At 42.5% G+C, this 27,450-nt stretch overlaps 1 protein-coding gene across 1 annotated transcript in view; it reads left to right on the top strand.

Annotated features, from left to right (window-relative positions):
- Positions 1 to 27,450, top strand: part of GRID1 (glutamate ionotropic receptor delta type subunit 1) — an 829,564-nt gene that overhangs the window by 643,535 nt on the left and 158,579 nt on the right. Inside the window, exon 6 of the mRNA XM_066620630.1 lies at positions 21,604 to 21,777. Coding sequence (XP_066476727.1) covers positions 21,604 to 21,777 — 174 coding nt within the window. The remainder of the gene's footprint in view (positions 1 to 21,603; positions 21,778 to 27,450) is intronic.

Here is a 27,450-nt window from a genome sequence, read left to right on the forward strand (position 1 = left end):
AAACTCATTTTTGTAAGTTGGTTGAAAAAAAATGTGAAAATAGGAAGAATAACATACACATCCTCTTTCACTGCTAAGAATGCTTAGAGCGAACCTACATTGGCTGTACGTTGGTGGTACATTTCATCCTCCTAGCTAATCAGCAAATTCCGAATGCAGTGTCCTCCTTGATATGTCCTTTTTGTTTCTTACTAGCTATCCTTGCTGTATAACCTCTGTGTTGTGGCTTTCATTAGTTGGAGATTGAGTTGTGTGTCCAGACATAAATTGGTTAGAATGGAAATCTTATTGTGTTCTGATGGGAAGATAAACAACAGCATACTGCTGATAGCAGAACTGCCACAAAATATATTTAATTATAAATCGCTCAAATAAATCTGAGAATTGAAGGTGAGAGATGTTACTTGACTTTGAGGCTTCACATTTGTGGCAATCCGGGTTAATAGCTTTCAATCAATTCAAAGTAAAACATATCCAATAATAGAGGTGCTTGCTTCTGATGAGTAAGATAGGATTACAGCCTAAGTCTTACTGAACACAATGGGCTTACTCTGAGTAAAATAAATAATACTGTTTTTTCAAATAAGACAATAGAAGGTACGACTTAGGAGCACATGCTACCTTTTTTTTTTTTTTTGCTTTGGTGACAGATTCATTCATTCTGTCTATCTAAGAAGAGTGTGTATACGTCAGTGTTTTATTTGGGGGAAAAATTAATTCATTGTTAGGCCTTGTCAGCATGCCCAGAAATAAGGAGCAGTTGAGTCAATTGAAGAAGTCTCTGCTGGCATCTTGGTGAGATATAATGTGAGGATTTATCTAATGTGAAGCTTTCTCAAAAACACAAAGTATAATTTTTCAGCCTTCCTAGAAGGTAAGGAGCTGAATCAAGAGCATGGTGAACAATGGAATGGGGTTTTCCTGCTCTCTCCTTTCTGTTATAGCCCCTAGTACAGGGGAATTTCAGAACTACTGTGGGATATGTTAGAGCAGATGGTAGTTAGTGGACATTTCCCCTTCCCCTTTGCAAAGGAAATGCCCTTCCAGTTTTGCAAGGCACCTCTGGATCTGTAAGTTTTGTGTCAACAATCTGAATTTTGAGAGCTGGATCGACTCCAGAGCTGCGCATTTGACACCCAGACCAAACATGCGCTTATTCTTTGGGAAAATATGTCAGAAAACATATCAGTACATATCATCTCATGTGGGATTTACAGGTTGAGCCTCATTATTCGCATGGGTTCCGTTCCAAGCACTCACGTGGATGGCAAAAAACGCACTATAGCAAATCAAAGTTTCTTTGCTCCGGTGATTTAAAAACAGCATTGCTGACCTTTGTGATGTGAGATAAGTGTCATTAAGAAGACAGTCCATCAATTAGTCCTCCTCCAAGTGCTTACAAAGGCACTTCACAGCCCCTCCCTTCACCAATGCAAAGTGATCACCTTTCTTTCACATGCTCAGGGGGAAGGGAGGGGTCTGCTGGAGAGAGAGGGATTGATGGATTGTCAGCCAGCTGCCCCCCCTCCCATTAAGGAGGCTATTGTTAAAGGACTGTTCAGTTTTTAAAACAGATTTTAAAGGGATGCATTTTTCCCCTTCTCCAGGGATCAGCACATTCCTTCTCATTTGCAGTGGCCATTTGTGTTGAGTCAAATCCGTGTATTAAAAAATCCGTGTATAAGTAGGCTGGACCTGTATAACCACATATTCACCACAATTCAGGGCTTTCCTCATGGCACAAGCTGCACCAGTCACTCTTCCCATGCTGCCAATCATCCCTTGGCAGACTTCCCTAGCAGAAATCCTAGCAGCTCCTGCCCATTGAAAAGGGAACAGAATTTCCCTCTAAGGTGTTGCCCTTCTCAGGTCTGGATACTTCCTGGTTTGGGCATATACTGAACTGTGATTGCCAGGTCTGACTGTCACAGGAGATCTTTCCTCCATGCTTCCTCTCATAATTTCTGCAGTACTGCTCTCTAACAAAGGAAGCTCTCCCAAGGGAAACTTTTTTTAAAAAGAAATGGCCTCCTCTCTGTGCTTCCAAACAGGAGGGTCCCCCTACAATCATTAGAAGTACATTGGGGGGGGGGGTACTGCCTTCCCATTCAAAACTTAGAAAGGGAGCAGTTACGTATCCCCTGCAAACCCAATCAATTACCCCAGCCCTAGTCATTTGTGCCCAGTGGAAGCTTGCCTCTGCTTCACTTCTACACTATTACTTCTGGGGGCCACAACAAGAGTGATGTTGGGGACTTCTCAGTGGAGAACATGGCCCAGGGAAGGAAAACGTCATGGAAATTGCACATTCCACACAAAACCAATTTCATATGATTTGTGTGTGTTTGGGGGAGATCAAGTCCAATGATGACACACATGTTCTGCATATTGATGGGACATGTGCAGGCATGCATGACAGCTTGTCTTTCTCGGGGGGGGGGGGGTGCCTCCAGGCCCTCCCTTTTAAACTATGCAATAGTGTGTCCAGGTTAGTTAGAATTTTTTTTTCATTTGTGTCTTTTCACAAGTACCTTTCGGATCCCCCAAAGGGGAATCCTTTTTTTCAAAAAAAAAATTGGGACTTTTTTTAGGTAGGAGAAATTCTTGCCAACCTTGACTTCACTTAATAGAAACCCAATGTGCCCCACAGTCCTACACATGAGACCATGGCAGGGGAGCTGTTGCACAGCCCCTCGAATATCCATGGAAATATTGCTTTTCTCTATCATAAGCCATAATGCACCTGAAGTTTCTTAGTGGTTGGCAACCTTCAGTCTTGAAAGACTATGGTATAAGCCTTACAATACCCGATATTCCTAGTCGGTCTCCCATCCAAGTACTAACCAGGCCTGACCCTATTTAGCTTCCAAGATCAGACAAGATCGGGCATGTGCAGGGTAACAGTTGCTGCTGAAGTTTCTTAGACCACAGTTCAAACACACAACACTTTGGCGTCTTTCTGTCCTGCTCCTCAACAAGTGCGGAAGAGGAGATGGCTACCTTTGAAAGGCGAGAACAGTGAAGAGCTGTAGTGAAGAAGGGTGTCATGAACAGGTAAAATCTAGGCCCAAGCCTGTATCCATCTTGGAGTCTTGCAGCTACCTCTCCAAAGCTGGTGAAAAAAGCTACCTGCTATCTGTTTCTCAGTGGCCAAGAGAAGCATAATGATAATGACATGGTGTGATTAGCTGCCAAGGACAAGCTCATCAGTGAGAAAGAGGTACAGCTGTAAAATTCTGAGACGTAGGAGCAAGTGACCGCAAGTAGCCTACTTGCCCAGTCTTCTGGAAGATTCTGACCATCTTCCATTCTGGTTGGCTGAAATCCACCTAATTATCATTAGAGAATAAAAAAGGACCCTTGGGAGATGGGATTGCACGTCTCTCTTCATTCGGCTCTGAATTCCAACAGGGGTGCCTGATTGGGCAGGTAGCCTGAGAGTCATTCTGCCTTCTCTTTGTGGTTTGAAAACCCAGGTGAGAGATAGGAACCATGTAGTTTAGAAAGTTAGCTTCTTTGTTTTAGAACGGATGGTTATTGTAAGTCTGTATTTCATGCAATTACTGCCTCTGATGTATGTGTAACCTTAACTTTTTTTTTTAATAAACCAAAATAGTTTTTAGAGGCCTGTATTTGGTTTTGAGTACTAAGGAATGTGAGCCAGCTAGCTGCTTTTTCTAGCTAACACAGTAAAGCCCAGTGCCTTGAGGCTTGAGTCTCTGAGGGAGAGGGAGCCCAGAGTTTTCAAGGGCTGATGTAGGTCATCAGAATCCCTGAACTGAGGAACTGGTGTAATCAGGGCGGTGGCTGTAAGTTGGTTTATTTGGCTGTGTCTTGCTGTCTCAAGGTACATCATGCCCTTCTGAGATTGCAAGGAATGGAAGAACTCAAACTAAGACCTGTAGTCCTGACACTTAAACTGAGAGTTGGTTCCTTTAAGTGCCTGGTCTACCTAAGAACTAAATTGGGCACGTGAGCCCCTGGACTGTTGCGAGTTTGGGACAGTGGGGTCAGGGGTAGAACAACCATAAGCTCAGGTGCCTGGGTTGAGGACCTGCTGCTTATCACAAAGGGAGTTTGTAATAGGAAGATGGTCTAGGCTGCTGTCTCACCTATCCCAACCACAGTTAAAGGTGTGCCTCACTTAAAGATGGGGATACTTTCTTTGATTCTTGTCATTATGCAATTAGGTTGTTATTCAGCTCCATCTAATGCCTTTGTTGTGTAAGACACTCCCTGCCAGTCACTCACTGAGCAGACTACTGGAGGCTTGATTTCCTCATTAAAAGCCTCTTCTTTGCATTAGGAGACTCTTCTTGGTTGTGTAAACAGACACTCGCTGCTTTGCAGGCTAAGGATTGCCTCATTAAGAGCCTCTTTGTTGTGGTTTGATCACCATGGTATATGTGGTCAGTCGTTAGGCGGAAATCGCTAAGTGACGTATGCCTATATTGACATCCTTATGGGTTTTGAAACCACACATTCAAAAACACACATTGGAAAAATCCAGACTCACAGATTAGAAGAGTGACAAGTGGCAAAGTGATTTTTGGATATTCCATGGCACAAAAACCACAGAATAAGTGATAGGAAGAATTTGGATTTTCTTTGTTTTCCAATTAGGAGCCGAAATGAAAAATCAAGAGTTGCTTTCTTTCAGATGGTTTATTAGCTAACAGGCTCAGACAGATTTGTCAAGGACAAGACCATACCCCCTTGTACCTCCCCTTTTGTGATCACTTTTATAACAGTACAAAAACAACTGTCCATAACAACCATGACGCAGTTTGGCTTCTCGGGACTTTCCAAACTTTCCAGAATTCATAAACCTGGGTCATTGCGCCCTAGAACTGTCTGACATGATCTTCTCATTATTCTGATATATCTGTTCCCTTGCAAAAGTCCCTGGATGTCAGCCACAGTCAAAAGCTGAAAAACACATTCCTTCTTATCTGCGTAAGCAGAGAACTGCACAACCAAAGTCTGCATCCATATTTGTAGGCCCGAGAACCAGTTTCAGAGAACAATATACATTACTTGAGTTAGACAAATACATAAGTTTACATAAGAAGATATATCAATGCAGGTAAACCTTAAAAATCTTCCTCATAAGGAAGCCCACATGAGTGTTGTTTCCTGACATGAGCTTATTTCATGAGAAATGCCTATTATATATTTCTTCATGTGTGGTTTGGGCCTCAGTCAAGCTACAAATGTTTGTTGGCCTTTGTAGTCATGGATACAAATTGGAATGGTCATAAACATGGCATTCTGGTGTCATGTGTGATGTCGCAAACATGCTAAGGCAGTGGTACAGGCACAGTGTACCAACAGCACCTGAACACAAGACATATGCATCTTCATGGTGGGTCATTTATTTGCTTGTATTTTAGTTACAAACTAAAATATTTTAGTTACAAACATATTAGTTAAATCCCCTTAGAAGAGTTATGGTAGAATGATCTGCCATCCACAATCATCAAATTCAAGGCAAATTGATCAGTATTTTGGGTGGCTTCTTAGTCAAGTAACATATGTATATTTGATCATCTTGATGATTCCTGAATATATTTTTAAAGTGAACATGTTGTTCCTTTTGACAGTGCCATCACGTATTCGCATACAACATTAGCCAGTGGCATGGAGGTAAGATAGTAAGAGGTCCCAACTATTCCTATTTTACATGAGAATCCCTCAACTGGACTGAAACAGGAGAGTGTCTGTTCTGCTTTGATACCAAAACCTGGATATAGTAATACATTGCCTAGATTCTCTATGACTGGTTTTCCACTTCCTTCCAGCATTCTCCTGAATCTCTAGCATTCATTCCAGGAGCTGGAAGTATAGTTATCTTAGGCTTTGGTGGTACTAAATTTAGGCACATGGTAATCCAGACATGGATGTTTTCAGATTTTGACAAGTGGCCTTCTTAAATTCTGGCTTGGCTAAGTATGTGGTGGAAAGAATCGGCTTCGAGTCATGTGTCATTTGCAATCCAGTTCATATCCAGCTCTCTCTAAAGAAAATGAGGCGTAATAAGAGAGCAAGCATCTGATTGCTCCTGACACTGTCTCTGAAATTTTTGGTTAATAAAACATTGCTTCTGCAGCATTTTAAGAATTAAAATTTCTGTCTTTTTCCAGGCTAGGGCCAATTCATGTTACATTACCAAGTGGATAGGATAATTCCTGTGATTCAGTTCCATGCCTGAGTGATACCCATGAAAGTGTAATAACTCTGAACCAGTGAATTCACACTGAACATGTACATTCTTCATAACCCCTTGTGAAGAAGGGGTTGACTGAATATCTGCAAGATAACAGTACCTTGGGAGGTTCACCCATGGTGAATTACAACATTGTAACCAGAGTATTTAAAGTCCTGCTTACAGGATTTGTGTGAAATATGTATGACATACAGCAGCCTTTCCAGTGAGCTATTAATTTCCAGAAACAAACATGATTCTTTAAGGAAGCCAGTTGTGCATCTTTTCACACATGACTTGTGCAACACTGACCACCGGTCTGGAAGATGTAAAATGTCAATCAGCCTTGTGCTTTGAATCTTAGAACTGGTTTTATATGCTTGTTCATCGCTTGATTGCTGTGCACTTCATGACTGCCTGTTGGATGTGTGCAATGATTCCATTGAAAGTATTGAAAGGTAATAGGAGAGTGTTGTCTGTGTGGTTGTGGGCAGTGCTTAACCGACTCAAGGTTGAGCAGCATGGATGATGTAAGCAGGGCAGGTGCTACGATGGGAGACTGCCAGAAAACCTGCTGGCTGCAGCACAGCCCAACAGGATGAGGATGCAAGAGGCTGTGCGGCTCAACAGTGTGAGTTGCAACTCCCCTCTGATGAGGCATGAGTGTTGCCAGCCCTGCCAGGAGGAGAAAGGAGCAGTGGCTACATGGGTAGGGAAGAATTGGTCCATCTACTGACAGTGTTGTGGTGAGGCCTGGGAAACCATGCCCTCTCTGGGATTGGCAAGTAGCCCTAGCTGATACACTGGACCACAGCTGAGACTGGATAGTGATATCAGCCTACAAGACAGGCTGGCCCTCTGGGAAAGAGATTGGTGAAGGAGAGATGAGGCAAATGAAGTTGATAGAGAGAGAAAAAAACAATAGTAGTAAAGATAAAGAGAGAGGGGAAGGAAGAAGACTCAATGGGGAAAGGAAGACTTTGGAGGGCAGGGCAAAGAGGGAGCACACTCGGGAAAGGGGCCATCACAGCCCAGCCTCTGCTCCCTGTGCCACCCCTAGGCAGATTTGGGAGAGGCTGGTGAGACTGCAGTTCCTCTGGATCTTGAGGCTCAGCTGCAGCAGCATCTGAGATGGGAACTCCCCTATCATCACCATCTGTTCCTGGTGGCTTTGACCCCTGGCAGCCACCAAAGACAGGCCCACACCAAAAGCCTGGCAGGGCATTATTTGGGGAAGAATCTAGGACAGGGTTGTCAAACGCATGTCATACAGAGGGCCGAAGTTAGCATTCAGGACTCCTGCTGAGGGCCGGAAGTGACATCATTAAGCAGAAAGTGTCATCATTAAGCAGCTAATGGCCAGACGCCAGACCTTGTTCTCATATAGAAACTCATTAACTGCAAATGACAGAAGAGAAAATACACAAATCTTGATCATATTTCAGGATTTGGGAAAGCCCAATTTTCAAGTGGGCTACCATTTCAGCAGTAACACCTCAGCAGCTGAGAGCCTGAGGGCCGGATAAAAAGCTTCTGGGGGCCACATCTGGCCCTCGGGCCTTATGTTTGACACCCCTGATCTAGGAGATGTAACACATGAGGGGAAGTACTTTCTCAATGATCTTTTTGTCCTGTTAAATCTGATCCACTAACAACAAGAGAAGAAAAACCTGTTTTGAACCTTACTAGAAGTCAAAATATCACTTTATAGGAGGGCTATTCTGAAAGTAAGTACCACTTGGCTGTTAAAAAAAAAGAACAAGACTTAAGGAAAGTGATTTAATGCTACTCAGAAGTTAAATACCATGGCCACACTACTTCTCCATGCAATCTCCATCTGAACTGAGGCAATTATTGTGTGGTGGGACAAGCTTCTTTATCTCCTCCATGAAGAAAGTTCTGCCAGGGAGCTCAGGCAGCTGCTCTGTCATGCAGAAGCAGCCCAATGTCAGCATTGCTTTTCTTTTGTTCTGAATAGCTCTCCTGCCTCCCAAGTGATTGTTGTCTTTTTAGGTCCTTCCTTTAAGGTCCCATTAGCTTCCTGTTGGAGAAAGTTTGTTTGAACTGCAGTTGTCTTATGGAGGTTGCTGCTCAGACAGCCCAAACAGTGCACTTGCCAAACAATCTTTGACTGTTTGCTTGCTTGTCTGTTTGGCCACTGCGTTCTGGGACCTTAAAGGAAAAACAGCCTTAAAGGACAACAGTCAAGGCAGGTGAGCAATTTGGAACAAAAGGAGAGGAATGAGGCTGCTTCTTCTGCATGGCAAGGCAGGCCAAATGCAGAACAGGTTATCATCTGTCTGAGCTCCCTGGTTGGGATAAAGAAGCTTGTCCCAATACATGACAGTTGCCTCAATTCAAATGGAAATTGCATGGAGAAGTAGTGTGGCCATGGTATTTAACTTCTGAGCAGTATTAAATTGTTTTCCTTAAGTCTTGTTTTTTGTTTTTTTTTAACAGCCAAGTGGTACTTACTTTCAGAATAGCTCTTGTAGAATATCCCAGCCCTTGTGATGTAGTTTACCCTTTAGGGAAATTAGGGTAGGAGGTGTCAGGGGTGTTGGATCTGAGTTAATGGTCTGGAAGACATTGTGGCATGTTCCATGAGTGAGATGGAGTGGCTCACAGATACTGTCATTGTGTCTTAATTGAGAATTCTAGTCTGATGGCACATGTATTGATATGGCCATGGTACTCACATGTATCATTATTTCCTCCAGTCAGAATGTATATATGAATCAGACACTTTGTAGTGCTGCAGTCTTACTAAGGTGCAAGTATCATTAAACTCAGTGGAACTTCAGTGGAAATGTGCATAGGATTGGGTTGCATGATTATCTTTCTACATACCTGGTTGACTTAATTCTCTTTCCCTCTAGCTTCCAATGGATTCTTGATTTAATGTCCTCTTCCATCTCTGCTCAATTCTGCACAGCTCCTCTCAGCTCCTGCTCTTGTAATTTTGACTGTCAAGAGGCCACGCTACCCATTCAGTGCATGATGGATGATTATTTACTTTTCTATCTCTGCCACAGTCTAGACTTCCTCACTTTCCATTTTCACCTCATAGCTCCATTCATTGTCTGTGCCAGTGGCTTTATTTCTCCCTTGTCTGATGTCATTCCTGACTAATAAATCCATTGGTGACTCTGTTTTTCCTCCCAAACTCAAAACTCCAGTCATCATTGCCTCTCTTTATAAACGTTGTTAATATCAAATGAAAATGGAGCCATGAAAGGAGTGTTAACACCATCAAAATGGGATGATTGGGATGACTAGTGCCCAAAACCTACAACATGATATCTTCAGTATTGTTTACTGACTGTGGTAGCTTTTCTTGACAAAGAAATGCCTTCTGAGTCCAGTGTTCTGTTTCTAACTGTGACCAGCTAGAGGCCTGTGGGAATTCACAACGGGGCACAAAAGTGCTGCCTATCATTTATTTCCCTTGTGCGTTTGGTAATCAAGAAGAGAGTAGGTTGATTCTGAGCACAAATGCTCCATTTTGCTTACATGGCCAATAGCTGTTGATAGATCTATCTGTCCTTCATGTCATCTGTTGTATGAAGAAGTATGTGCTTTTGTCTGTCTAGACCAGTGATTTTCAACCTTTTTCATCTTGTGGCACACTGATGAGGCACTAAAATTGTCAAGACATACCAACAGGTTTTTGACAATTAACAAGGCACATCATGCTGCCAGTGGGGGCTCACATTCCCATTGACCTTACTAATAAATGATCTTCCCCCAAATTCCTGTGGCACACCTGTGGATCACTCGTGGCATACTAGTGTGCCACAGCACAGTGGTTGAAAGTGGCTGGTCTAGACTTTAGAGCCAATAATTTCAATTGGATGACCCGAGTTATAGTCTTGCTATGGGAGAAAAAAATTATTTCCTTTCTTCACCCCATATACAACTTTATAAACAACTATATCTTTCCCCCCACCCCTATCATCTTGCATGTATTCGAACCTTTCCTTGAAAATGATTGTTCAGTCCATTGAGCATTTTGGTTGCTCTTCATAGAAACCTGTGCAGGTTTACTCAGAAGTAAGTCACACTGTGTTCAGTGAGGCTGTGTGTACTGGATTCCCTTTTTAATGGGGCACCTTCCTTATGAGGAAAGGCTACGGCGTTTGGGCCTCTTCAGCCTAGAAAAGAGACGCTTGAGGGGGGACATGATTGAGACATACAAAATTATGCAGGGGATGGACAGAGTGGATAGGGAGATGCTCTTTACACTCTCACATAATACCAGAACCAGGGGACATCCACTAAAATTGAGTGTTGGGCGGGTTAGGACAGACAAAAGAAAATATTTCTTTACTCAGCGCGTGGTCAGTCTGTGGAACTCCTTGCCACAGGATGTGGTGCTGGCGTCTAGCCTAGACGCCTTTAAAAGGGGATTGGACGAGTTTCTGGAGGAAAAATCCATTATGGGGTACAAGCCATGATGTGTATGCGCAACCTCCTGATTTTAGGAATGGGTTAAGTCAGAATGCCAGATGTAGGGGAGAGCACCAGGACGAGGTCTCTTGTTATCTGGTGTGCTCCCTGGGGCATTTGGTGGGCCGCTGTGAGATACAGGAAGCTGGACTAGATGGGCCTATGGCCTGATCCAGTGGGGCTGTTCTTATGTTCTTATGTTCTTATGTTCTTAATGTGTATTTCCCAGTTCTATAATATCCTTTTTGAGATGGGGTGACCAGATCTGAATGTGGTATTTTATGAGTCTCAGAGCACAAGTGGCTCTGTAGCATTTTACAAGATTTTCAAACAACCTCACAAAAGTCTCAGGTAGACATATTGCAAACAGAGTGTGCAATTAATGCAAATATTGTAGTCGATAATGTTAGTTGACTAAGAAAAAACAAGCAATTTAGGCTGTTGTACATAAACAATTTGCACAGTTGTAATTATCAATCCCCTTTCCTTAAGAATTTTAACTCCCAAGAACTTGTGAGGAGAATGATGTGGCCAGGAGTGGCACCTGAAGGAAGATAGTTGGCAGGAAGGTGTGTGTGGGGGAGGGGGGAGAGAGAGAGAGAAAGAGAGAGAGAGAAAAGAAAAAGGAAGAACAGAGGGAGGAGAAAGAAATAAATAAAAAATATGAATACAGACAGAATAAGTAAAGAAAGTGAGCAGTGGTGGGGAGGGGAGAGAGAATATCTACTGAAGAACTTATTGTTCTTACTACATCCAAGACACAGTTGACAAGAACCAAGAACTCGGCCTTGTGCTGAGCCTCTGTTTCATCTAGCCTGGTTTCTTGTACACTGCTTGGCAGAGGCTCTGCAGGTTTTCAAGCAGGGGTCTTTCTCTGCCCTGCCTGACAGTGCTGGAGATTGAGCCTGGAGCATTCTGCATGCAAAGCAGGTGTGCTGCCATTGATCAGGGGAGCTTGATGGAGAGGCGAGGCAGAGAAAAAGAAAACAGACTTTGAACCAGATCTTAGGGAGTGCATCCATGTTTTCTGGGGTCGACAGAATTGCTTGGCTGAACAAGTGAGAGCCACTGTTTCAATGCCTCTGTTTGTGAGGATAAAAAAGAGCTTGGCAAGGCAGGAAAGAACAGCACAAATCCTCTTCTTGTCTACTCAGAAGTAAACCCAGTTGATTTGGGTTCAGTTCTCCTTGCTCCCAGGATTGCAGCCTTAATATGGTTTATTTTAAAAGAAGGCTGCAGTCCTACCCACACATGCCTGGGAGTAAGTCCCATTGATTATGATGGGACTTACTTTTGTGTAGACATGCATGGGATTGGGCTTGAAATGAACTACTAGAAATTTTACTTGGATTCTTGACTATGGGGGCATGGCTTTGAGGTGTCATAAATAGCTCTCACTTCAAAATGTACCATATCACTGGTTTTTGATATTAGGTGTCACCATGTTCAATTTTCAAACTATTTTAACAACAGATGGTCCACATATATACCAAGTTCCATTAAGATCAATGGGACTTGCTCTCAGGTAAGTGTGTATTGGGTTATGTACTAAGTTGTGCGAAAAGTTGGCTTCAGGTGTGTTAGAGCTATTGGGGGAGCACATTAAAAATGGACACCCTCATCAGTGACCTTCTGTGCAAGCCGCTGATGAACCCAGAAAAACAGCACTGCTGGCAGCAGTGGCTTCTCCTCCTTTTCTTTGCCGTCACTGCAGCCCACTGGGTCTAAAGGGAGGTGGTGAAGGATTGATCAGATAGACAACACCCTCACAGTAGTGGCCTTGCAAAAATTATGCACCTTTTTGTATGCAAGTCGGAGCATGCACATAAGGGAAACAAAATGGCCACATCCTGGTGCAATTTCAGGGGGCCCAGTTGCTGTTGGGTTTCCCTACTGATCTATTGACCTTGGTAGGTGCCCAGCTGTACCAACTACTGACGCAGGACCCCTTCTGCTTCTCCTTCTCCTTCTTCTTCTTCTGCTCCTCCTCCTTAAGAATATTTATTTACCCTTTTTCAACAGAAAAAGTTCACAAAGTGGTTTACAGAGAAAATAAAATAACTCAATTGCTCCCTGTCCTCAAATGGCTCACAATCTGAAAAGATACAGAAGAAACACCAGCACAACCACTAGAATAAACACTGTGCTAAAGTGAAGAGGGGCAGTTAGTCTCCCCCTGCTTAATATAAGTGGAACACCACTTGAAAACTACCTGTATGATATGATCCTGTACTGTAGATAGCAGTGTTGGGAAAATACAGTGTGACTTGACTCGAGTCGAGTCACCAAGTCATCGCCCCCTCAACAATGTCATAACGGGGCACTTTCCACGTCACCTTCAGTGACTCTAATGGACTTGGGTCAAGTTACCCCTCCCCTTAAAAAAAAACCAGCCGCGGAGAAAATGGGACTGCTGCCGAGGGGTGTACCTATGCTGAAGTTCTCTTAGAACACTCCCCTGAAGTCCCCAAAGCAGCTGCGAGACTTACTCAGGATGACCTGATCCTTGCAGCTCAACTCAGAAGTAGTCCCACTTTAGCCTGTCATTCAGTGAGGCTTGCTTCCCCAAGTAACAACAGAGCCAAGAAGCCACGAGGTTGGAAAGCAGAATTGGGCAAAAGAGTTTTCTCCTGCCTTCCTGGACTTTTGAAGACAATTGCAAGGCAAGAAATCCCTTGGGCTCCTCATCCAATGAAATTATCAGAATGCCCATGGTTTGTCCAGTGATCATTGGTTCCTTCCTTCATATATGAGAAAAAGAGTTCACTCCCGCCTTCATGTCTCCCACCTGATCCATTAACGCTTTCTTCCTCCCAGCTGGAACTCCCTGCTCCTCACTGGTCAGAACGACGGCAACACAAGGTTTTCCACAAGGTGAAAACAGTAAGCAAGCACACTCAGACACAGGCAGACTCGAGTCAGCATGTGTGGGGACAAATTCTGAGTGGGGGGGCCCCCTGACTTGAGTCTTTTTCAGAATCTTCCACGCATGCAACTTGGAAGTCGCCCAAAAATGCACATTTTCACTGAGTCTGTCACTTCACTTGAGTTTCAACACTGGTAGATATACCAGTGTTTGTGCAAACCTAAATACATAATCACATGAAATCTATCCCACATTTTTTAAAGTACTAACCTTGCTGTAAATACTGTGTATAAATCTACAGATTTTTCATCAGCCTCATGATCCTTGTGCCTATTAAAGTTTAATCTGTTGGATATTTCTCAGGGACATATTTTTCTGGAACTCTTTTTGGTTTGGTAAATTATTAATGCCATTAAAATTTATAATTTTCCTTCATTACCTCTAGGAAAATGGGGTTTTTTTAAAATGTGAAACATAATTGTCTCACTTTGCAATTTGTGTTATGATAACTGGATGCAACTGAAGTAGTTTTCCCTTTAGCAAAATAGCTAGGTATTGCAAACACAATAATTTATGATTTCTTCTGTGCAAATAAATAAATACACAACTGGACAGAATACTGGGAACACCAGGGTCTTTAAGAACAGACTTTGCATTTAACTTCATGAATGTATAATAATTTTAAACAGGCAGTGTTCCATTTCTGGGCTGAAATAGTGGTAATTGTGAAATAATTTTTCCCAGCACAGAAAGACAGTTGAACATTAGCTGAGATACAGAAAAAAAAAATCAGTGAGTGCAGGAGTAGATGAGGTTAGATTTTTCATCTTTGACATCTACTTTTCTGTGTGCAGAGATTTATTTATTAATGGAAGGATATTCAGCTCTATGAACCCCTAGGAACCGGTCTAGGAACAGGTTTGCCACCTGTGTGCTATTTGTGAGAAAGAGGCAATACATTGGATCTCAGTTTACAGTGGGTTCACTTTATGATCATATCACTTTACCACAGATGTAGTAAAACAAGGTTCACTATGCAATAAGATATTCACTTGACAGTGGGCTCAAGGTTGCCACCATCAGGACCTCGTGGGTGATTGATAAGCCAATCAACAATGTGAATGCAAGCGTTTGGTAGTCTCTCAGCCAACAACAGTGTTTTTAACATTGTGGTTGGGTGTATGGAGAGAAAGGTATAGCCAATGCAAGCACTGATGGAGACCTAAGCCAAAAAGGTAGTGTCTCAGCTGGTAGTAGCAATTATAACACCAGTGCTGTGTGTATTGAGGGAAGGGTACACTGTTGTAATTTGTGCTTTATTATTATTACAACATTGTGTAAACTGATAACCGTGGACCCTAAAGTAGTAGGCACCTTCTGAATCACATTTGAGAGATGGAAATAGCTTAGTTCAGTGCAGGAACATCAACTTACAAGGTCCTGGAGCATATTACAAAAAAAAAAAGAGAGAGAGAGAGAAAGAAAAAGAAAATGCATTCCTGGGTTGCATTACAATATTTTCACCATAAAATGTCTTCAGAACAGACGACCCTCATAAAGCAGAGGTTCATTCTATTTCCAAAGGGTATTCTTGAAACAGCTGCAGATCAAAGGATTCTCACTTAGGGTTTAGGAAAGTGATTCTCAACTAGGGTGTTAGGAAAGTTATCATTTCTCATTGGATGAAGCAATTTCTCATTCATGGAACCCAAGGGGAATTCCAGAACCATGAAAAATGGGGAAAAAAGTCAGTTAGTGGTTAGTTGAAGTGGATATTTCCTTTCTTCTTTTCTTTGCCTCTTTTAATTTTTCTAGTTAATCCGTTCTATTCTGCTTTGAAGCTCTCATTTCATCTTTTTGCTCTTGTAAATAGTGATTGATCAGCTGTGCCACACCATCTGTAGGTCATTAATATAGTTTATCATTCTTATAATCTGATCATGCCCAACTGAGCTCTGTGGGACATATTTCCTAGTATGCATGGCTAGGATTACAGCCTAACTCTTTATTACTGAAGCAAGAATGAAGCATTGTAGTAGTGTATTTCCAGACACCTGGGGCCAGAGTGTTAAATTATAGAACCCATAGTTTATTTCTTCTTGCAATCCCTATGTCAGGAAAACAGGCCAGACCCTATTTAGAAAACTGGAGGATTCACTTAGTAGGAAATACGTACTTATGAATGGATAGATAGTCTCTAGCAATGAATATTGGGAGGGTCGTTTTTTTCAGAAACAATGGAAATTGGAAACTTTTAATCAAATCTGATGCTTTTTGGGAATGTGTTTAATGATAAAAGATGTTCTTCCTCAAACAGTTTAGCTCTTGCCAGTTCTACTCATTAATGGTTCTTTGTTTTACATTTTTGAATCTCTTTTCACCACTCTGTGAGATAGTACTTTTGTATGGAGTAGTGCTGGTATTATAGTGTTTTCTTATTAATGTGTTTTCATGATGATGTGTGTGTTTTATAGTTGTACCTGTGTAATGTGCTTGGTGTCTTCCCCAACATAATAGCACAAAATATTTTTAGCATTGTATTTGCAGCTTAATTATTGGGTTTTTCTCTTTCTGAGATCTTAAAAAAACAATGGTCTGAGGAGCAGACTATTTATACTGCAACATCACTTGAAAATGTTGCCTTATCCCTACTATCTATCTCATTAACTATTTGGAGAATGCTTTGTGTTGTACCTGTACTGCCTGGACAGGGGGTTGGCACCAGACTGTGTCCTAGACTCTACTCCAGAGGTGAACACTGTCTTTTTCTAAATGTCCTGTAGGAAATGAGGGCATGAGCAGAAGGGGGGGGGAGTGGGCAAGCAGAAAAGCTTGGTGCAGCTTCAAAGTTTGGAGCAGGGAGGGAATTGAAAATCTTCTGATTCCTTCTGCATCTCCCTCATGTCAGCCTCCCCAGCTCTCCAGCCAGCCAGCTCTCCTTTCTGCAGGAAGCCAAGCAGCAGTTGCCCTCAGCTTCTTGTCCCAGCCTTGTCATCCTTGCCTGACAAAAGCCCTGCAGTTCTTTGCACATGCCCTCTCAGCTGTCTTCCATGCCCTTCGCTGAATCTAGAACCTTCATTGATTGGCACTAAGCTGCTTGGGTTGTCACTAAGCAGCTTCCTTTGGCTACCAATGTGTTTGGCCCCAAGTCCTGAGAGGGGCAGCTTGGGCTCCATATCCACAGATCGGGTTTGCCCCTGGATACATTCTAAAATAAATCAGTAGGTTTGAATCATAATGTGTTGTCAAGGAAGCCTTGACATTATGGCATTTGGGGGACGCAGTGAATCAGGCTTACAAAATGCCTTTGTCACTAAGGTTTCCCCCATTGCAACAATAATTTCGTTGTTACTTTAGATTTATCAAACAGATAATGGCAGTTGGACGAAGGCAATGCCTTCAAATTCTATTTTTCAGCGTGACTGTTTCTTGATCCTGATTCAACAGAGAGATGTTGCCAGAACCTGCAGCCAGCTGGCACTTTAGATCTTAGTTTGATCTTTCATCTATAACAGGGGTGTCCAAAGTTTTTGGCAGGAGGGCCACATCATCTCTCTGACACTGTGTCGGGGGCCGGGGAAAAAGAGAATTAATTTGCATTTAAAATTTGAATAAATTTACATAAGTTTACATAAATGAATATATTAAAGATGAACTTATATGAATGAATGAAGGTCTTGCAATAACTCAAGGCCTATAAAAGGCCTTGCACAAAGCAAGGCTGGCCTTTCCTTTGTTGCCACTATTGCATCACAGATGTGAAATAGCAAGCAGTTGAGGGAGACCTCATCCCACAGCTCACGTGAGAGGTCAAACAGTCGCCCTCATGCTGAGAGCAGTTGCGTCGGGCCAGTGCAGGCTCCAGCAAGTCTGTGGAGGGCAGAGGTTCATTGGAGACTGGGGGCTACCTAAGGGAATCTTCGAGGGCTGCAAGTGGCCCCAGGGCCGGGGTTTGTGCGCCCCTGATCTATAAGCTTGCCAAATCCTATACCTATGAATGTAATACCTAAAACAATGCAGATATAAGTAACATATAATTTCATTCACTGTATCTTATCAAAGGGGGTATTATCTCAGGGCCTTTAGTAGCATGAAGAAAACCTCCAGTATCATGGACCTCTGTCAGATGTGCTAAAATGGTAACTGAAAGCAGCCAAAAACCATAGTGTTCTTTGCTTAAGTTTTGTTCGTTTTGTGGTTTTGAAAAACCTAGGAAGAAGGAAGGAATGTGACTAGGAAAAAAAAGAGAGAGAGAAAGAGGCAAGGTCAAAAGTATCCCCTGCCACTTGTTCGCACATTCCAAAAATGATCTAGGATCAGTTTAGACCCCACCCCTAATGACCTGAATACTCAAAGGTAGTGTTCCCAAATTGTTTTGACTGGCAGCTCCCTAGACTTACTGGGCTATTGGCCGCAGCTCTCCATTAGGGCTACAATCCTATGCATTTTATAGGCAAGATTTTGTGGCTCCCCTGCCATGGCATCCCCAGGGAGTCACGACTCACAGTTTGGGAACCACTGCTCAAAGGGATTAAAGAGGGTGAGCATGTGTCCTCAGATATGCTAGACCAGGGGTGTCAAACTTGTTTCATATTGTTTCATGTCCCAAATGGCGTTCATGAGGCCTGCTGAGGGCCGGAAGTGATATGGTTAGGCAAGAAGTTATATCATTAAACAACTCATAACCAAAAATTAGCACTTTTTCTCAGTTAGGAATTCATGAACTACAATTGACAGAAGAGAAAATATGCAAAACTTTATCATATTTCAAGATATGAGAGAGCCCAATTTTCGTGGGGGTTGCCCTTTCAGCTCCTTGCGCCCCAGGGAGGCTGCTGCAGGGACTGGTGAGTACATACCAGTCCCTGCAGCCCCCTTAGCGACGCGATCCTGAGGATTGTGCTGCTGCCTTCTCCCCACCTCCCCCCTCCCCTTCAAGGACTTACTGCGGTCCTCAAATTCCCTGCGAGATTTAGAACTGCAGCTTTATGTGTTTACAAAAGTAATTGCTTTATATTTATAAAATGTGAGAGTCACTCTTTCAAGTTTATGAGAGTGCTTAGACAACACTAAAGCAATCATTTCAAAGCCTAGCTTTAAAAAGACCCAACACTGAAAACTTAAAAGCCAATTCAACAGTGACTCAAAAGCCAATGGCAGGTCAATTTTGAAAGGCATCCCTGAGTTGTTGATACTGCTGTTTAAGACTTATTCAGCCGTGCATAATGCTATGCTTCCTTCTCTTTCTGGAGGATTCTCAAATGGCCTTTCCTATTTGATTGTATATTTGGAGTTGAATGAAAAAGAGCTATTTTCGCAGAGCATCCTGAGAAAGTACTCTGCTTAGCTACCTATAGTTTTGCCATTAATCAGGTACACAGAGAAAAGTGTAGCTTTGAGCAAATAACTTGACACTTAGAGCTTGTGAGGACCATTGTGATGATTCCCCCACTCTCATCTCTTGGTTCCCACCTTAAAACCCATGAGAGCACTACAGGAGCTTGATGTCTATTCAGCTCCAATGGCCATCTGCACAAACTTGAATTTCCCACTTTTGGGCTGCTTTCTGTTTGTCACACTTAGCATACAAATGGACACAATTTGCATGCAGAGGGCAAATGCATTTTGCAAAGTTGCTTTGAGTTGGTTTGACTCTGCAACCAAAGGTTGCAGTTCAGTTGTATAAAGGTGTTTTATACAATCAGTACAGGTGCAGCCTATTTATCCACGGATTTTTTTATCTACAGATTTGGTGGGGTGGGGGTCCTGAAAGTCACACACACCTTTGCCTCCTTTTCCCTGCGCTGAACTCTCGATCCCTTTCCAGGCAGCCCAAAACACTGCAAAAAGGCTCTGCCTCACCCAGGAAGGGAAATAGCCCTGGAGCCCTGGAAGAGGCTCCCCTTGCAAAGGAACAGTAACATTCCTGGAGCCCTTGATCCAGCCAAGGCTAAAGAGGGGAAGGGGGGACCAAAAGCCTCTGTAGCCAGAACACATAAAGCAAGGTGGATCACTCACTCACTCACACAGGCAAGTGCAGTAGCAACAGAGGGGATTGCTTTAAAAAACCCTGGGAGTGTTTGCCGAGCCTTGGAGAGACAGGTGAGGGTGAGCCGGACTACAAGTCCCAGTATGCTCTGGGTCAGAGGAGTTTCCATGATGACTGCGGCCAGGGAGGGCTGCAGGAGCGCCAGCAGCGAAGAGGGGGAGGAGAACCTGCAGTGCTGTGGGGAGGCTGCCTGGGACACAGAGGACTCCCAAGGAAGCTCAGGATCCCACCTGTGAAAGAGGAAGGAGGGGAGGGGATTGATAACAGCTGCCTTAGTTTCCTTCCATGTGGAAGTGTCAGGCTGCAGGCTGTATTCGCGTAACTCTGGAATTTAGCACAATACGTTTTTTGTCAGTCACCCCGAGTCACAGAACAGAACTACTGCAGATAAATAGGCTGTACCTGTAATATCAAGCAGTGGGTTGTACCACTTGGGGCTGCAGAGGAAATGGGACGTGTGTAGGCATGTGCCCCCATGTGCCCTCTTCGTGCAGAGAAAATCAGAATGTAAGGGCTGAGGCTGAACTCTTCTTCTTGCTAATTTTGCATGTACAGGGAGTTGTTTTTGCATTCAAACCTTTTTGTATCAGTGGCCTCAGCTGCAGTTCAGAGTTGGGCATTTTTATTTTTAAATCCTAAATTACATCCACACCAATTGGTCCGCTATTAGAACAGAAAGTTGCTCCTTCAACAAACATTCAAATTATACTTTCTCAACCTCCCCCCCAAAAGCTACAAAAAATAAACTAAAGCCACAGAATTAGTGAGCCATAACGAGTAATTATTAGAATCCCATGGTCGTTTGCCTTGCAGTTTGTGATAGAAAATTGGTATGAAAACAAAATATTAAGTTTTTGCTGCGGTTAAAAATAGGGGTGACGTTTACTGCTGCACATAAACCACAGGCCCTCAGTGACAAGATCAGCTTTTTTATAAGCTACCTGCAGTTGTGATGCCTCTGGTAAAGAACGGATGGTGGGTGCACCCTAAAAAGTGATCATATGCTTCCAGATTTCATAGGTGAAAAGAGAAAACAGGGAAAGTCTATTTGTAACTGCACTGATTTAACTCTGAAAATCATGGCATAAATAATGAACTTGGTTGTTTTATGACATGGCTGTCAAACATTCAAAGTTAATCTTGCTGGCTATGCTGATAGGCTCTGGATTACTTGATTCTTTAAAGTTGATACCTATAGATTTACACAAGCATATGTACTGGAGACAAGATGTTGCACCCTCTATTCACATCTACCTTCTATGGAGCAAAGCATCAAAAACTGAAATCTGAAATTATCTTAACTTCATCAAGAGGCACACCAAGCATTTTATGTCTTGGTGTGAAACTAAAACTGTTATGGGAGCTCTGTAATTGTAACTTCTGATTTTTTTTTTTTCATTTTTTTTCTTTTCTTTTCTTTTTTCCCCAAAAAAGCAGTCACAAGTCTCTAATTTGGATTGGGGCTATGGTATGGGGAAGGGATTCTCCCTTTTCTCCAGCATTGATTCCTGACCTAAATCAGTGTGAGTGCCCAAAAGAGGGAAGGCCTCTGGAGGCCAACCTATCCACCAGAATGTAGCAGACACCATGTTGATGCCGCTGCATCGCTGTGCAGGGAGTTGTGGTGGATTGGGCCGAGAGTGACTCAAATGGGGCTATGGAACAATACAGCTCTGTCATATGCAGAATGGTCACCCAGAGAGGTGCTGCAGGCCAGGTAAGCCCAGGTGCTGCCCCCTCCCTGGAGGCCACCAATGAAATAAGGCTGGTAACTCTTGTGTTAGGAGAAGCTAGTGAAAAACTAATCACCTCACAAAGGATAGCAAGGTTCAGGGGTCTGTTTTCCATCCTGACCAATATAAAAGCATTATGTGAGCCCCCAGACCTTCATTTTCAAATAGTGCCTTCAGAAGATAACAGTTGCTGGATTTGATTTGTCTCCTTTGAAAGCATTTTAAAAAATAATTTTTCATGGGGGTGGAGAGAATGAAGGAGGAATAGGTTTCTAATGACTTCATTTTTTCTCTCTCTCAGGAAATCAGTGACAATGAAATATTAGAACTGGTACACAGTGCTCTTGGGAGGATGACAGTCATACGGCAGATTTTCCCTCTGACAAGAGAGAACAATCAAAGGTGCATGAGGAACAACCATCGGATATCTTCACTCCTCTGTGATCCACAAGAAGGTTATCTTCAAATGCTTCAGGTCAGTAGAAAATGCACTGAGCCAGAGAACCCATCCTTTCCCCATTCATTCCCCTGAGCAAAGGACATGGCATTTGGCTTTGCTTGTAAAGTTTCACAGGAGCACTGGAACAGGGGAAATGCAAATGGAAACACTTAAATCTCAGCATGTTCCATTTACAAGGTGTAGCTCTTGGCTAACCCAATTATCTCAGTTTTTCCAGTTTCTGACTGCTTTAGATCTGAAAATGTGCTCATAAATTATTATCAGCCAATTACATTGTTTCCTGTAAATCTCACTGAAAAGCTATTTTCTGCAAAAGGAAAAAAAATGCCTCATTGTTTTGCCAGTTCTTTAGCCATTTCATAGATACAAATTTATTACTGAAGACCAGAGAAATTGAACATTGAGATGAGCGAAGGGCTAAGCTAAAACTGCTTAGCTAGCATCTTCCTTTATTGTGAATGCTGAAAACTAACTCTCCTTTTTGGCAATTTTTGACATTCATTGAGACATGTTTCAGATGCTCTTCAGTGCCCTTTTTGTTTAATGCACCTTGTCAGTTTGATGGTGTGAATTTGAGATAACTGCAACGATCCAACATAGCTCTTCTGAGCTTATTTATTTCAACGGACTTTGATGCACTTAACTCTGTGTTGGAGCTGGTGGCCAATGTCCTTTAAAAGTCAAATTAAACTTGACCAACTGTTTTAGCATCATTTTGAGAAGTTGTTCTATATCAGCTGCAAGCTAATACATTGTCCCATATTGGTGTGCAAGCAAAAATGCCAAATCCTATTAAAAAGAAGAAATATTTTCTGTTTCAATGTAGGTAAGTTCAACATTTAAATGATCGGAGACTGCTTGTTTTGGAAATATGATCTATCTAGTTCAGGAATTCTAAAGGGCTTATGTACATATTAGTTAAAAATTTGTAGCTACTGCAATCCCATGGTGGTTGTAAGACCATTCCAGGTAATGTCTATATCTTTTACTTACATGATTACGATGACATAATTTCTTGGTGCGTAGCCATGTGGATTTTTGCCCTAACCACATGAACAAAATATATGGACATTGTTAGACATTATAGCATGGGAGAATCACTGTGCTGTTCTAGATAGCACATAAAAGCAGCCTACATTTGTTCCTGCTGGATGAGAAGGTCCCGGATGAATTATCTTCCAACTTCATACATGCAAAATGCCCTTTCTTTTCATTTCCATGTGATTCTGTGCCATCATTCTTAAAGGCTGTATTTTTTCAATATGAAGGATTATTTTAAAAGGGTCCTCTTCCAATGGAATATGGAGAGGCCCCCAGAAGGTGAGAGTTGGTCTAAACCAGGGGTGTCAAACTTGTTTCATACAGTGGGCTGAATAGCATTCTTTGTGCCTTTTGAGGTCTGGAAGTGACATCATTAAGCAGGAAGTGACATCATTTCACAGATGGCCAGAAATAAGCACTTTGTTCTCAAATAGAAACTTATTGTTCCTGCATTGCAAATGTCAACAGAAAAAAAGATGCAAGTCTTGATTGCATTTTCAAAATATGAGAGAGCCCAATTGCAGCAGTGACCTTTCAGCAGTGCCACTTCTGCCAAGGCATCACTTCACAGCACAGCAGCTGAGTTTTTTGAAATGACCCCTCTGCTGAAGCAGTACTGCTGAAAGGGTGCCCTATGTGATAATTGGGTTTTTCCCAGTGCCTTGGCAGCACCTCCCTTTCTCACCCCTCTGTGCCTTCCCCTGTGGTGTTCCTTGACTTCTGAGGCCTCCTTCCATCTCTCCCTCTCCATACCACAGCAGAAGTGGCACTGTTGAAAGGGTGGCGCTGGGAGAGCCTAATTATCATGTGTGCCAGATAAAGAGCTTCAGCCTGCAGGACTTTTGTTTGATACCACTGGTCTATACTGTTGGGGTGGGTTTTTTTCTATTATCTTGCCCTCGAGTGTGTGTTTGTGCCATGTGGAACCATTCTTACCATTTCCCTAACAAATCAACCCTGTCACGAATTTTTATACTATGAATTTATGTAAATATAAGAAGGCGCAGAGGGTGAGAGAAGGAGACGCTGCCAATCCTGGATTATTTCATCCTCCAAAAGGGGATGTTTGTCAGTTATCTTCTCCAAGATATAAAGAGCAACATGTTGATCAAGTGTTTTCTCTGTTGAATTGGAAATTGATCTTATCTATAGTTACACCATAGTTATTCAATCAGTTATAATAAATAATATATGGCCACTTTTCTTATTAGCTGTTGCTAGCGGTTTTGTTTTTTTTAAATGTGTTTCTACTAAGCAGTCAAATTTCTACCAACTTCCTATTCTCTTATTTATGAGACAAATAAATATAGCTTATTTTAATATAGGCTAGTAAAGAAAAATGTTTAGGTCACAGCACATTAACTTTAAACTGATAGAATTAACAGAAGTTCTTTAGGAACTGCTGGGTTTTGAATCTCCTCATTCACTCCACACAAAGGTTCTCTTTATTGGTGACAAGCCTTGTAAAGCTCTGTCTGACAAGCCTTGTAAAACTGCTTGTAAAGCTCTGGCAGTTATGCAAGTTCCTCCTAAATCTTGTGTGCTCTGAATGTGCAAGATCCACCTTTTTCCACTAGCCCATATGCCAGCACTGTACCAGCATTATGCTCTAGTTCTCTTGCCTAACTAGTGAAGCATTTCTTTCTAAACTTAGGTTCCAATTCCATTGTGCATCTTGAGGAGGGGATGGGCAGAATTTATAACACAGCTAGTTTAACAACACCTGCCAGTTTGCAGGTGTGACACCATCTCTGCATAATCCTTAACTGAGATTAAAGATGCTGGTGAATTTCTCCTGAGCCAAACTCAGAAATGAATATCAGAAGCTTGTTAAAATTATCCTTCAATCAGGTGAACTTCAATACCCTCTGGAAGTCTTTTTGAATTAAAAGCAAAGCAGAAGGAGAATTTCAGAGTCCCAGTTCCTCATTTTAATCTAACAGAGTACTGTAGTTTCATTACACCAAATATGGGCCAAATGAAGGATTTTTGAAGCTAGGGGGAGAACAAACAACCTTCCATCGGAAATCCTCTGGCTCATAGATTGGGGTCTTTCCTGCCTCCGCACGTTCCAGCAGAGTCAGACCCTTAGAACAAGCATCAGGAAATGTTTGCAGTCCCTGCTGGCTGTTTCCAATGCTTTGTAAAAGGGAGTGTAATCCTTTTACCTTGAAGGCCCCCAAGTGTGATCTTTCAGCTACCTCTTCCCATTTAAAGGGGTATAGTCGACTATAACAAACTCACCGTGCTTCCAATATGTTATTATCTAAATAGACTGGGCAACAACCCTCTAATGTGGGCTAATATTATTGTCCCATGATAAGACATCAGGCTGGAGGAACTGAAGCTAAGAGGGTACTAGCTTGCCTAAGAGTATTCAGTGACTTTGTAGACAAGATAAGGTTTGAACAAGGGTCTCTCTGGCTCACCCTCATTTGCATAGTTTATACAATTAATCAGGATATGTTAAATGCTGTCCATATATATTTAAGTTTAGACTCAGTAATGTCAAGTCCTTTCATCCCATATTTTTTAACACAAAACCCAAGAGCAAATTGAGTTCAGGTAAATTAGTTCCTGTATGTGCGCAGAAAAAAAAACCTGTGAAAAATAACAGATAAAAAAGTGGAACCAGGGGCATATAGCTGTGAAATTATTTTTCAGTAACAACAGAAAGCCTATACCTTAGCTAGTAAATATATTATTACAGGAAGTAATAGATGCTCTGCATCACACACCACAACCCTCAATAAAGCAAGAGTCATTTTGAAAATCTGTGCTTGCAGCTGTATATCAGTGCTGCTTCCCTTGGTGGAACTATTAATGATGTAGAATGTGCTCATCTCCACTAGTGCTTAGTGACAAACATCTCCAAAGAATAAGGCTAGAGCAGCATGTTAGAGTAAATGTCTGGCATGTTCCACTGTGCTGGTGCTGGACCACATGGAGCCCTTCCAGGATTCAGGTGGTGGTGGTCTTTCAGTTTCGCTGTGCCAGGGAAGAAGGTGGGGTAGACCACAAGAGAGGAGGAAAAAAGGTGGAAGAAGCAGTGTCTGCCTTGTCCCCTGCTTTGGGCCCAGTCCTATCCAACTTTCCAGCACTGATGAACCTCAATGCAGACCCGAGTTAGGGAATAAATGCTCCCTTACCTTGAGGAGGCCTCCATGGCTGCCCTCCTCACCACAGGATGCAATGCTCATCCTATTAGCACAGTTGCATCAGCACAGGAAAACTGGACAGGATTGGGACCTTAATCGGTTAATTTAAGGGCATAGTGTCAGCCTCTTGATTGCAGCCTGGCAGCACGAGTCAGAAACAAAGAGAGGGGCACATTCTGAAACTGTGTGCTCTTGTCTCTGAATGAAATGTAATCTTGGTAATTGGGCTTCCAAGGCCTGTCCAAAGATGATATTTCAAAAAGCCTGCGAAAAGCCACTTCTTTTACATGCACATTGTATTTCTTCATGGAATCTGCTGCAAGGGATCTCTTAAAATCTGTGTTCTCCATGCAAATGATGCATGCCTTTGATTTCATCTTGTGGCTATTAATGGACAGCCCAATTCCAATGTGCCACTTCAGCTGCACAATATGCCCCAGAAGATGACTTGTACTACTTCAGCTAAACCTCATTGTAGTACCAAAGTGCCCTGCCCTTCAAAAGACCCTTGCATGGCCAAAAAATACCCAATGTAAGTGGTTTGGGAGCAATACCAAGGGGTCATCTGGATCAATCACTAGATCAGTGGAGACACAGAATCATAGCTAATGTGCCCACACTATGTGAACTTGTCTTAGTGCTTGGTGTTGGGCAACAGCAGCCAGTTTAATCTTGGCTCTATGGGCTCTTGCCACAGATGCTATATGCGAAATGTGCGTGCAAGTATGCCTGAGCTCTCCCAACATGAATATTTTCAGACCTTTGACTGTTGGTCACGGTACATACATCCCACAGTCTGGAACCAAGAAAGGAACGGGGGTAGTGAATGATTTCATGATCAAAAGTGCTAAGGAAGAGCTTATTGAGAGGACAGTTGAGAGTGGTAAGAAGAAATAGCATGAGAACATGCATGTTTCTTAACTATATAATAATCATTATATTATTATAATGATATGCTAATATGCTGCATATTTGTGGTCCTGTCAGTCTCATTGGCTTTGGGGCAGGAGGATAGAGGATTCACAATGTGAGCGCCACAACACACAGTCACAGCAAGTCATCTCCAAACTGGGAACAAGACTGCTGAATCAAGTTAGGTTTGAAAGAAGGAAAATAGCAAAGGGAGAGCTCAAGGTGGCCCAAAGAAGGGAACAATACCTGTACCTAAAGTGAGAGGGGATTCAAGGAAGATGCTTCAGTCTCGTCTGCTGTTTGACTGAAGGGATCAACCATGGGGCTAGCCAGACCCCATGAGTATACAAGTGCATGCAAATGAGTCAATTTCTTCCTTCCTGGAACTGCTCTGCTATGATCTAACCTAGTGTTTCTCAATGTTTGTCCCCCACCATTCCACTTTGCATGGTCCAATGGAAGTAACTGGAAATGATGTCATCGCCAGTTACTTCTGGATTTGGGGGTCAATGCAGAGGCAATGCAACAAACACTGGTAAGAGGATCAGGGAAGATGAGTGGGCTTTCTAAGTGCACG

The sequence above is a fragment of the Tiliqua scincoides genome, chromosome 3, assembly GCF_035046505.1.
Source record: "Tiliqua scincoides isolate rTilSci1 chromosome 3, rTilSci1.hap2, whole genome shotgun sequence".
Taxonomy (NCBI): domain Eukaryota; kingdom Metazoa; phylum Chordata; class Lepidosauria; order Squamata; family Scincidae; genus Tiliqua; species Tiliqua scincoides.